Raw genomic sequence first — 13901 nt, 5'->3', positions numbered from 1 at the left:
TGCATTGGGCATAGATAGATCATTGATTACTAATGATAATATTATCATAATATTATATTATTTAATAGCATACACATATTTCAATATGGTAACGAATTCAAATTATCCACGAAATAATCCAATACAATCATAACAATTTTTTTAATTGGGTGTTTAATGATATTTTTATCGTGGATTTAAATAAACACACATGAAAGAATAAAAAAAGTATCTGTTTGGATCTAATTATATATAATTATACTCGTAATATTATATTCATCGATAATATATTTGAAAAATCATTATAAGTCACAACCTATTAAAATAGCTATTTACTAAATCTAAATACGTTAATAAAAATATGTAAATTGAAACATTTCGCTAAGGGCATAACGCAGTAATAAAAGTTTACGTGACTTTTTGTGAATAAAATAGTTTGTGATTTTAACCGTATAACTTTATTACCTAAGTTTATTTCCTAGACACCTGTACAACACGTATTGCATAAATAACGATGATCGCTGTTTGAAAAATATCGATACTGTTTATTCATGTTCATATATTTATCACACAGATAAAATATAAGATACTTGGATATTATTCCTTAAGGCACATTATGACTCTTATTAAAAATTTGTTATTTATAATGGTTATAATATGTTTTAATGAATAATTTAAAAGGCTCATTATGTTTAAAATTTAAATTTGGTTTAGAGACAAAATAAAATCGTTATATTTGTGAAGATAGTTTGTTTATTTGAAATAAATATGTGTACTTTATTTTAAAACTATTATTTTTTTTTTTTCAAATCTATTACTAATTAACATAAAATATGTAATTCATTTTCATTGAATTCATGCCGCTTTATCATGGTAATGAATCAATTGCTAAATAGATAATGTGTAATTTAGTAGGCATGCATGCATGAACGATCGGACTAAGGAATTTTATCCAAAGATAAAATTTGAAGAATCTAGATAAAAATGAAAATAATTGATCCGTCTGATGATAATAATAATAGTTTAAACTTTAAATTTCAAAACACGAACAGTCGCTAAATGTTGTACAAACGGTTCTGGAATAAGCTATACGCAGTGAAGCGTTTACATTTTTATGTTTATTATACAATACCAATATAAGTAACGCAGATAGAAAAATTAAACGAAAAGCAGTTAATTACAAAAAGAGTAATACTATTAAGGAAACATGCATGCGTATAAAAAAAAAAGAATATAAAGTGTGAGATAAGTAAATTTAACACGTTTATGTGCAATCGCTAATAATTAATAAACATGCTTTAATGCCCATTAATAATTAAATTCTTACTCTAGGATTAAGAAATGCATATAAACAGTGCAGTGCAACGTGAGTTAATATTTTTGAATTTTTGACAAGAATTTCAAAACGTCAAATTATAACCGTTTTGGTTAAAATGGACGATACAGCGTGAATCGCGTAGAATAAAAAAAACATTCGAAGTAAAAACTTTATTTGTTTTAAATTCCACTTAATCTTACTATTTTAGATGCGAATAAATCATTAGCATGTTAACATGCATTAACTCAACACGCATTAAAAAGTGCATATGAATGCGGTGTAATTGCAATTTTGTAATAATACCATATATTTCAGTTGTAGTGGATAATAAACGAATATTGGCCGACAGCGTCAACGGCGATGGCGAACCGCGCGCGCGACTCGGCCGGAAAACGCACTTTTCACGCTCGCGCGCTGACGCGGTCCGCCGATTTTGTCGCCGCCACCGTCGCCGCTGACGCCTTTGCTACTACCACTCACCACGTGGATCGGTTGCCAGACAGTTGAGCGTCGTCGGTGCCGTTTCTACCGCCACCACCACTCGATCCACTGAGACCATTCGTTGATCGTTCAAGTCGTGCCTCGTCTACCACACGGGTTAAGCCCGCCGCACACCACCACCTGTATTATATCCGTGAACGTAGAACACACGCGCACAAGAATTCGTATAATATTATATATTCATTAATAAGATTCGAGAGTACTGAACTGACTGCAAACGGACTTCAGAGTCCGATCGTCCGTGACCGCTGCAGATCGCGCGGAGGACATGGACAAGGCAAGAGAACCGGAAAAGACGTCCGGGTCCGTCGCTAACCGCGCGGTTGACGAATATGGACCGCTGGCTGCGGACAAGAGCGGTGCATCTGACCGCGGGCCATCCGCGAACGCCGCAGACAGGACAGTGGAAAAACGAGGGACCACCGGAGACGGCGGACCGGAAGTGAACGACGAGAACGGAAACGATTCGGACATGCCGCGCGACGAGTTGGACGACGCAGTGGTTAGCGAAGGGCGGAGCAAGATATTCCGGCTGGAAGGTGCGGTTTATTCCATCGGTAAGTGATTTATATTTTTTTCCTTACCATATACACACACCTCGTTATCATAATATAATGTGGCGTGCTCTGCGCTTTTTCGTCTTGGTAATATATTATTATAACGATAGTATTATACACGTAATAATATTTCGTATATTATAATACACAGTGTGTTTGGAGATTTTTAAACATCACAAATTGCATTTGATTAGCATACAACGTTCCGTCTATGGGCTTTTGATATTTATTTTGAAAATGTTGTTGTGGTCGTTAACAGGGACTTAATCATAATAATATTATAATACCACCTAACAGCCCCAAACGAATCACGATCAAAAACTTTGAGCGACCGGCGTACTTTTGCTACTCAGGCGATAGTTATATCATAGTGGGTGAATTATAATAATATTATATTCGACGACACGAGACCGATATACAGCTATATTATGGTTATATTATAGGTATTCTGTGGTCCGTTTAATTCAGAAGTTATATTTAAATTGTTTTTGATACACAGTGGCAGGTTTTTAACTCTGCAGTATTTTAACTGAATTATAATGGGGAAATAATATTATATACAGGTACTGTGTTATTTTCAAATTATAAATTCAATACGTATAGTTTTAAAACGAATTTGTATGTAAAAATAGAAAAAAAAGATTTTATTTAAACACTTGAATACGATTAGCATATTAAATTTCGGATTTTTTTTTCAACGCATTATAAACTTTATCGAAAAATCATTTTTTTTTTGATTCTACGATTATTATTGTTAGCAAAACAAAATAATTCCATGGATTATTATTAGTTTTTTTTTTTTTGTACCTATAGAGATCTAACAAATTAAAAAGTATTTTATCTGTTAAATCGATACTTTTATTTTTTACTACCCAAGTACATTATTATTGACACACATACTGATAAATTTGTCTTATAAAATAAACTATTACTAGCATACAGTTTTAACTTAAAAGGTATGAATTGAAAAAATGTTTATGAATATAACGAATATTAAGGAAAACTGTTTTTAGAATATGAATTGAGTAATTGGGTATATAGCATCATCCAATAAATCTACATTTAATAAAAAGGTTATGAAGTTAATATTTTTAGAATATTAATAAATATTTTTTGAGAGTTTTGTATTTAATGTACTACATATCATTTTTACATGTTACACAAGTAAAATATTTAGCTAAAATTATATTGTAAATATTAACATTTTTTTTTTAAAATTGGTTTTGATTAATATACCTATATATTATATATTTTATAAAATGAATGTACCTTATAAAGATATTAAAATAAAGATATTTACGTATTAGAAAGTATATATTTTTGAAACATACTCTTCTAATTAATTAGAGAACAAATTAATAATTATTTTTAATACATCGATCAAATTTAAGAATCTTATAAATATTTCTTTGGTTTCCAGTATTTAGTTATTAGAATTTGTTGTGTTTTTTTTTTACCTAAAATTAATTTTCAATAAAAGAAATTATCCACTAAAAATTACGCATCTTTCACTATTGTAAGACAAAAAATTTTCACTCTTTGCTATGAGTTCAAAAATAAAATTAAAGAATGTACGCATTGGTTGCTTTGAAAAAAAAAATGAAATGAAAAAGCCAATAATTAGTAATAATTGAGTGAAAGTAAATAAGAGATAAAGCAATTAGTAAATAAATGTAAAATTATGATATAAGTAAACATTATCATAATCAAATAGAATACGTGACGTTTTTCAATTGTGTACTTTTTTATTTCTTATGCTTGTAAAAATTTAACACACTACTACGCTATCTTCATTTTATTTACATATATTCAAACTGTTGGATTACGTCATGATCCCGAATCAATTTGATCAAAACTTAAAACCTTGATTCCGACGTTAAAAAAATGTTATTACTAACATTTCCATTTGTATACATTTATGAACTACCTACAATAAATTGCATTACCGTGTATTGAATTATTTTATACAAGTCCTTGGAAATGAACATAACATTGTCTTATAACAATGATCTAAATTTCAATATTGGTAATATAGAATATTTTTTATTTTACATACCATCCACATATCGTTAGAATTCAATTTCTTTAAAAATGAATAACTAATATTGTAGTAATATAGTTTCAAAAAGTTCTCATGTTCTGGAGTGTCGTTGTTGTTGTTTCCTTTTTGTATAGTAGTCAACATTTTAAGAATTGATTGATTTCCCATTTTTTACGTATATTTTGTATTTATGTATTTTTATGCATGAAAAGGGCTAGAACTTTTGTTTTATTCGTTGTACTTAATTATTTTAAAAATTAATGTTGCTTTTGAAAATTATGAATTAAGGGTTAAAATTAAGGTTTCAGTTAAAACTAATATTAAACAATATCAATAATATCGGAAAATTTTATTTTTATATTCCATTGGTCTTATGTGAACATAATATTATAAAAAGTGATGTTACATAATATTGCAATATTTAATACACTAAATGAGGATTTTTTAGTCCCAAATTGGAGAAAAAGTATTGGAAAAATCGGAGTGGACTACAGTAAGATACTATTGAGAAACACTTTTTTTTCAACAGAAGTTCTCTGTTCTAATTTTATTTGTGCGTACTCATTAACGATCTGGTTAAATATTTAAAATAAGATATACTATTAATGTTACTCCTATAACTTAAAAACAATTATTAATTTAATCGTACAATTATCAATGCTAGAAACTAATAAATTGTACATACTTACTGATAATATTATATTTAAAATCAACAGCTATCAATTACATTTAAAGTACCTCAAAACTATTTAGCAAATAATCACATTATAGTTTAGTAATTAAAATAATATAATACATTGCGTTTTATATGATAATAACCAAAAAAAAATTTCAATTATTAAAAAGTTATAATACATTCAAAACAATTTATTTAAATATGAGTTTGAAATTTATTATTATTAAACAAAAAATAATAATATATTTCAACTTTTAAATGTGTTAACCATTTAGTACATAAATGTGAAATAAATAAATAAAACAGCGAATTAATTTTTTGTTTAAGTAATATAAATAAATAAATATAATACAATTATAATAATAGTTACATATCCAGAGAATTAATATGACACATTTTTATTTTCATTAAATTATTCATCATAAGTTTCGACTGGAATTCATAAAATTAGTTCTGATTTTTAGAATTTAAAAGTTTAAAGCTTTTGTTGACATCAACACCTTTACATTTTAAATCAACAACGTACAGGCGATCTCAGTGTATATAATAATAAAATGGCTGATTACAGTAGACTATTTTAATGCCAACTTCATTAGCCTATCACGATAACTTAATTATTATAATATTATCATGACAACATAATTAACATAATTAGTTAGCCATTAAGTTACTTCAATCGTTGCAAGTGTGAAATTTACATTTTTTTCCAGAGTATTTATAGAAAGTTTCATCGGATTGATATTGATGTTCCTTTTTGTCCAATACAAAATTATTACACATTTTTACTGTTTATCAATAACTTATATTAAAATATTACTCGAACAATAATTTTGAATTTATATTTCAATATGTAATTAATAATAAATTATCATAAACATTAAAAAAAAAAAAAAAAAAAAAAATGATAATTACATGTTTTTTTCATTGGTACTAAAATACAAATTCACGAGAAATTAAATAAAATGTATTATAAAAAGCGTATTCAAATTTAGTATTTATTAATAATATATTGGTACTAAATTTGTGTTTAACGTTATATATTATAGACATTTAGTTATATGAATTATATGCAGATTATTCAAATAATAATAATACGTATACGATGAATAACTAGGTAATAATTTACCTAAATTGTGCATTATACCTACATCATGTTTTTTAATAGTTCTATTTATTAGCGTGTATAAGTAAATTTCTCATTAGAATTAAGTTCAGTGAATATTTTAAAACCTTATTCAATGATTAAGTTAAAAGTGTAACTATATTTTAGATTCTGAGTGGAGCGATGATTATAGTAGGAATTGGTTAAAAACAATGATATATGTTTATCGTTTAAAATTTCTTTGTAATAATGAATCGTTGTATTGTAAAAAAAAATGTTTCTATTTTTAACTACAGTGGTTTCAATAAAAATTATTGTCATCTAGTTTGTATTTAAAGAGTCAAAATGAAACTAATTCACTGTAATTATTTTACAATTAAGAAAAACTAAAAAAAAAAAAAATAAGGAAGTACGCCGTACGGTATATTAAGTAACATACATTTTTGATTGAACTAATTTTTTTATTTTATTTGTGATTCAAAAATGAAAAGCCACGGATACTTGAAATTTTTATAAAACATTTATACTAACATTTTGTAGACAATATATAATTTAAAAAATACTTTGGCTCTTGTATTATACCTAATATATGCGATTTTTTTAAGAGAAAATGTTTTCCATCAAATAACTTACAGAAAAATAATTTACTAATAGCAATATAAACATATAATACAATATTCTTAGGAATATAGACTGATAGTTCGTCTCCACTCAGAATCGTTTTTCGTATACAATGATTTATCATTGAATTTAAATTAAACATATCCATTAGAGTGACCTACTTAATGGCGAAGAAAACAAACAGAGTGTCTTCTCTTGTTTTATTTTTTACATTATACATTATTATTTAAGTAGGTAAATCGTATTGTTTAATAAATCTATTTTCCCAATTGAAACTTAAAATTACAATTTATTTGACGATAAATAAATAAAATAATATCTAATCGATTATTTGTTTATATTTATTGGTATTGACAGAGCCTAATATTATATATTACTATCAGCTAGGAAATTAATGTAAGAAATATAATTGTATTCAACACTATACAGTATTAAGTATTATAATATCAATCATTCGTCATAAAGTTTATTTAAAGTTGTAATTTTCTCAATAACGAGTACCGACATACATTTGAACATCATAATTTATTACCATACATGAGTTGGTTACAACTAATTCATTTATATAAAACAGAGAGTATAATTAATACAAAAATAAATAATAGTGATACAAATATAAGACCTTGTGTAACTTACAGTAAACCTATATCATTATTTTTAATACCCACAGGTCCTAACTTTTTTGTTGTCTATCGGTTCAGGAAAATTTATACAGCAGGCGATTCTCATCGACCACAAATATAATTATAATATTATAATATGGATTCATTCAGTTTTTGTCAATAATGATATGTTATAAATACATTTTACAGTTGCATGTCGACTGTAAAAATATGAAATAATAATTTCATAATATTATAGTTTGATAAAGATTTTTCTTAGTAATCCATGTACGAGTATGCATAATTTTGAATTATATAGTTCAAAATATAACAAAGTCGGACATAGTTACTTTTGTAATTATACATTTAAGAAGTAAAAATGTATATAATCTAATAATATAAACACAATTTATGCATATATAACGTTTTGGGTTTGGCTAATATATACTGTATGGATCCATATTGTATAATAAAACCACACCGTTTACATGTAGACAAAATTAGGATTATCTTTGTCACTATACGATATGTTAATGTGTATTTTTTATATTTACTACTTTACATGTTTTTTTTGTTTTAGCTTCTATTTATATAACATTTCAGCTCAACTATTACATAAAAAATATAAAAATAGGCAGATAATCTAAATAATATCCATATGTATATAATTTGCGGCAATATTGATGACAATATACTTATAATGACGTTGAAAATTAGATAAAATATTAATATTACGAGTATCTTATGATATCAATGGGTTATTGATAAATAATAGCTCAAAAGTCATCGAAAAAATTAGATATTAGATATTAAATATTTGAAACAAAGACTTCAGAGATGTACCTGTTTATGTACATTATTATATTTTTTAAAGAGTGTAATTACTAAAACAATTATAACTTAATCAATTATTAAAGTATTGATAAAATATATTTTACGAGTTCTATTTGGAAAAATACTGTTTCTAGTTTAATGCCATTAATTTTAACTGTTATTAATTTAATGTGGTATGAGATAATTTAAAAAGATAAAATGTTCTTTTAATTAAAATAAATAATCTAAAGAAAATATTAAACAGCTATTAAATGTTACATTTTTTAAAAGAAAGCTGCAATAAAAGTATAATATAATGTTCCTCCTTATTATTCTATAAAAATGGTTTTAATGTCTTGATTTAAAAACTTATTGTAGTAAAAATGATGTGTAATAATATTGTAAATGTTTTTTAATTATAAAATTTACTTATAAAGTCTTACAAATGATACCAATATTCAATGACTTCTTTCAAAATTTGAAATACAATGAAATGACACAACAATATCATCTTTGGTAGGTGGTAGCTGCTGGCCATTTATGACTGTCTGTTCTTCCGGTATTTCCCACAGGAACTACAACTATGTTTGTTTAGAGAGATAGATATTATACAACAAGGGTCATGGTAGAACCATATTATCTAACATGAACAGAAAATCACTGAACATTGTGTTTTCAGAGGTGAAAATTACAAAATCGATTAACTAAACATAATAATATATATATAATGTATAATACATCATGTTATACATTTCAAATATAATTTTCATATCTTATAATATTGACGGATTCTTTTAGAGATATTTTTGTAATTATGTGCTCAAGTCATTTAATCTTTGTGTCGTAAAACGGCTTCGCTAAAGTCATTTCTCCTGACTTCCTAATTATATCGAATTCGTCAAACCGTTTAAATTTTCTCTCTTTTCTTTTCTTAATTACGATAAATGAATGAACATTTGTTGTCCGCAATGTAGATGGTACAAATTTGTAAACGTGTCATGATGCCGTTTTTCATAGAATGGGAAGTAAGTACAAAAAAATCCCAAACAAAAATCGTCTCTGTTTAAGTGCTCTTTTACCAGTGTTTTTATCTTTGGGTTTTTCACTACTCATCATTATGATGTGCTTAACTTAAATCGCCTACGGTGAAAACTATTTGGAAATAAAAATGTAAAATTCAAACGAAAAAAAAAGATTTTCAACAAAATAACAAAAAAAAAAACCAGCAGGATTCTACCGATGGGTAACATTATATTTATGGAACATGATTTAATAAATAAATATACTCATTACATTTTATTAATTTGATGTCAAAGTATAATAAAAACAGAGACTTCAAATTTGTTATTTCACGTTTTATAATATTTTATTTGTGTGGTGAATTTACATTATTTTATACATTTATATTGAGTGAAAATGTCTTATTAGTTATTATAATGTACCATATAGATTTAATCAGGGGTGCCGGAACAATGGGGGCAGTGGGGGCAATTGCTCATACAAAACAAATACTGTGGGGGCAGAGCCCCTACGACTCCATGGCCTATTTATATTTACATTTAGCCCACAATACCTAAATATTATACTATAATTTTGTTTAGCAAGTAATATATTATATCTGTTAGTAATTTAAAATACTGAATATCACATTAATTAGCAGAATAATACATAATATGAACTTTAATTATTTATTATTTCTCATTCCAGAAAAATAAATTTTGTTTTGCCTACCATTTGAAATGTTTTGAATTTGTTTAATAAATATTTATAAGAAAAAAGTGTAATTATATCTATGTACACATTTCCTCGGCATAGGTACTGTAAAAATTGGGGAGGGGGTGGATATTAAGCATTAAAAAATAAATACCCCTATTTTTGCTCCTATGCCCTCTAGAAAAAGCTTCAAATATTTTGACCACACAGCAAAAAAATCGTCCCTGCGCCCCTGGATTTAATACATTTTCTATCGTCTACGTAAAAAAAAAATAATATAAAATTTCTTTTTAAAACATGTATAGAGTATAAATGAGAGAAATCATTATGGTAATTTGCATTTTCATTTTTTGAATTTATATTGTCACACATTCGTTGTATTCATATCAATGCGCATATAATGCGTTGAGATATAATATACATTAGCCACGCACTTGGATGATATTAGAATATTTCTACATAAAATACATATGAGTATAATATGATTTCAAGTATGTCAAATCGAATAAATGCTGTAAAAAAAAAATCTATATAATAAATATACGTTTATTGCAAATATATATACGAACAGTGTGTTTTGAGAATTGTTTATATTTAAAAAATATCGGATTTGACAGAAACGTGAGTAAGCACACATTTATTTGAAGAATGCTATTGACAAATGCTGGCAGACAGAAACGACGCTTTGGCAAAATGCAGTTGGTCATATAATCGAATGTCTACGAGAATCTCACTCGTGTAAACTCGTACAATATATTTGCGTGCATTTTATACGTTATAATAATAATACATTGATTATGTAGAATCGATAATGCATTATGCACGAGAACGGCTGTGGTGGTAGCGGCAGGGGTGGTAGCAGGACCAGCAGCCAATAAGAGTTACGATCTAAGACGCATTAGTAGACCCGACAAACTGATTGGGAAAATAGCTACCAAACGTCGTGCTTAAACCTACCCAGCAGCAACCATGGTCGAGAGGTGAATCCATCCGTTTATAATATTATATTATTTCACGCACGAACGCCGAAGATGCCGGATAAACACCTCATCTACCGTATACCAAACGTGTACCCAATCCTCTGCCGGAATATCAGGCCGGATGCTGATACATAGGTCCTACTTCCGGTGCACGCACACCTGTCACCATTGCTCCGTCCCGTCCGACGACGAGTTGAGCACATCGACGTGTCATTTAAATTTTTGCCGTGCATTATATTTCAGAATCGAATCGTTCCAAAAATACGTACTGCCAAGCGAACAATTCACAGTAGTAGGTACGTTCGTCAAAACTCCAGTGACAGAGGCCATTTTAACATCCGGTCGTCACTACAATAACGGCAATGCAAAACATTGTGTACATACCTACCTTTGAATACATATTATTATAATAGGATGTCTCTCAATAAGCGCCGGGCATTTAATTACCGTTTTAATATTTACATATTCATTTAATTAGTCATATTTTTAAACGTTAAAAACCGTATTTTGGTATACCGTCTATTTTATAATTTAAATATTGTTTTTATTCAACACCGTTATATAATATTATACACTCGAATGATGATTCCGTTTTAATGTATTCCGCAGGCAAATTGAATTATTATACCTGACCGTCATTTTATTTGTTTTGTCCGTTCGAGTTTGGACGCATACACATATTGTTATGTTATCGTTAAATTTCAATTCAATTCCCAATGTCGTCTAATTTAATTGTTCTTGTTTAGCAGTTTCGTTACGTCAATATAAGTAAAAGCCAAAAGGTACAGTAATAAATTACGGATTTTGATGGTTTACTGAAATGAGAAAACACAACAATCCAATCTGAATTCACAGAATTTATTAATAGGAAATTATTTTATTATACATATCTATCGCATACATAATAATAGCTTTAAGTTGTATTGAATGTATGTACGTGCATTATAAATTGAACACCTAATCCGAAAACCATAAAATCCGATTTTAGGTGCCTTCAACTGTCAATCAGCCATCTTATGAATTCAATTTCTCGTTAACCTATATATTATAATAATATTTTTATGTTTTGATTAAAATATTTTTACATACAATTTGTACTTTATACATGTAAGTATTTAACATCAAATGACAATCACATGACCGCATAATATTAATATCATACATTTTATAATATTGTGTCAATTACGAGTAGGTTTAAAATATAATACCAACTATAATTGATTGAATATGTTTGAAATGTTTCGTTTGTGTTAGTTGTAACTAAATGATTGAATTGTATACATATGATGAAATACATTTACCAGTTGAATATAAATGTGCTGCATTTTTTTATTAACCATAGTTTAAATATTGAAAACAATACATATACGTATTATGAGTAATTCAAAAAGATTATGTTTTGATAATTTTTTGTTTACGTTAAATACTATAATATGTACTAATAATAATATAATTTAGTTACTTTGAAATTGAAATTCTGTCACTTATTATGCTCAATTTAAGTTTTTAATTTATTTTAATGGAGTAAAAAATATAATATTATAAAAATTTCAAACTAAGGCATTGATTTTTTGAATAATACAAAAAATAATACAATCATCATACATTAGAAAAAAATTAATAAAATTAGTTGTCTTAGCTTAAGACTTCATCCAACTAATTTTACTTGATACCGTTAGTTATTTTTTGATTTTTCATACTTCAAAAAGTGTATAGCTCCCTTTTTTGGCCACTATCCAGTATAGTTTCCTTTACAATAATTAATAAAATATGATTATATTTAAAAATGTGATTTTTAATTTAAAAAAATATTACATCACCTATGTGAAAAAAATATACCTTCATGAATTTGTTAAAAATTAAAATAAGCTTTATTTTTTATTATTATATGACATTTGTTTAACAAATTTATGTGTGAAAATATAATAAAATAATATGTGTTAACATATCACCTTAATAAAATTAAAAACTATTTTTTTCTTAATGCATTTTACTATTTTTATAATCTTCAAAGTAAGTTTAATTTCATTTATAGCTGGTTTTTTGGAAATAAACTTTGATTATCAAGCAAATAACAACTCTAGTTTATTAATTTAAAAATTTCAAAGGTCAGTTGTGATAATTATAAATATTTTAAAGAAAAAAGTACTAGCTAAAAAGAAACAGTGTGAATAATAAGGAGCTGTAAGTTTTGGCTGAAAAGTGAAACTAGCCCGAAAAGGGTAGGTTACATTTTGGCCGAAAAGGGGATCGCCCCCAGAGTACACCAGAGTTCACATGTACCCACGTCAAATGTATAAAGTTACAGATATCGTGTAATTTGTGAAATGTTTACAACTTTACTATTTTGACAGGTACCTGTTGGGGTTATAAGAGTTACTTACATTGTGATATTTACCTAATTTATGTAATAAATAGATATAAATATCAATCTCTAGTGTTTTTTTATAGATCATAACATTGAGTCAAATCAATAAATTATGTCAAATGAATAAGATAAATTTTAAAGCACGAGTAAAACGAGTAATTTGGTATTATAATAATTTTTATTTTGTTTACTAAAATTGTTAATTTTATTAGTCAGTTTTTTAGAAAGTGGAATTCTTAAAAATGTGAATATACTTGAATGGAACTTAAGGACATAACCGATATTAATAAAATTGATTTTCGTCATCGTTGTAACATAATAAAAACCATAATGTTAAATATTTTAATTTTTTCCGATTAAAATATTTTCTGATTTTATAATTTCTTTTTTAATCGATGGACATATAAAAATTAAAACTCTATGGACTATAACAACTATAATTGTCGTAATTCGAACAGTTTAAATACTCCTTTAATCTAGGACATTAAAGTTAAAACAAAACTGCAATTAAAAAACCATAAAAGTTATATAGGTATTAACATTTTCTTACGGTATTTAAAGTTTAATTAATAGTATTTATTTTTTCAAATTTCTTATTTATTTAAATTGTGTATGTGGGCTTTAGGTACC

At 26.7% G+C, this 13901-nt stretch overlaps 1 protein-coding gene across 1 annotated transcript in view; it reads left to right on the top strand.

The window, feature by feature from the left end:
• The first annotated feature begins 1796 nt into the window (after positions 1-1796).
• Positions 1797-13901, top strand: part of LOC113555960 (calcium/calmodulin-dependent 3',5'-cyclic nucleotide phosphodiesterase 1A-like) — a 353800-nt gene continuing 341695 nt past the window's right edge. Inside the window, exon 1 of the mRNA XM_026960614.1 lies at positions 1797-2355. Within this exon, the coding sequence (XP_026816415.1) occupies positions 2067-2355 (289 nt within the window). The 5' untranslated portion in view covers positions 1797-2066. The remainder of the gene's footprint in view (positions 2356-13901) is intronic.

This window comes from Rhopalosiphum maidis, chromosome 3 (assembly GCF_003676215.2).
Source record: "Rhopalosiphum maidis isolate BTI-1 chromosome 3, ASM367621v3, whole genome shotgun sequence".
Taxonomy (NCBI): domain Eukaryota; kingdom Metazoa; phylum Arthropoda; class Insecta; order Hemiptera; family Aphididae; genus Rhopalosiphum; species Rhopalosiphum maidis.
Note: the sequence above shows the minus strand (reverse complement) of the source record. Positions and strands in the feature narration are given on the sequence as shown.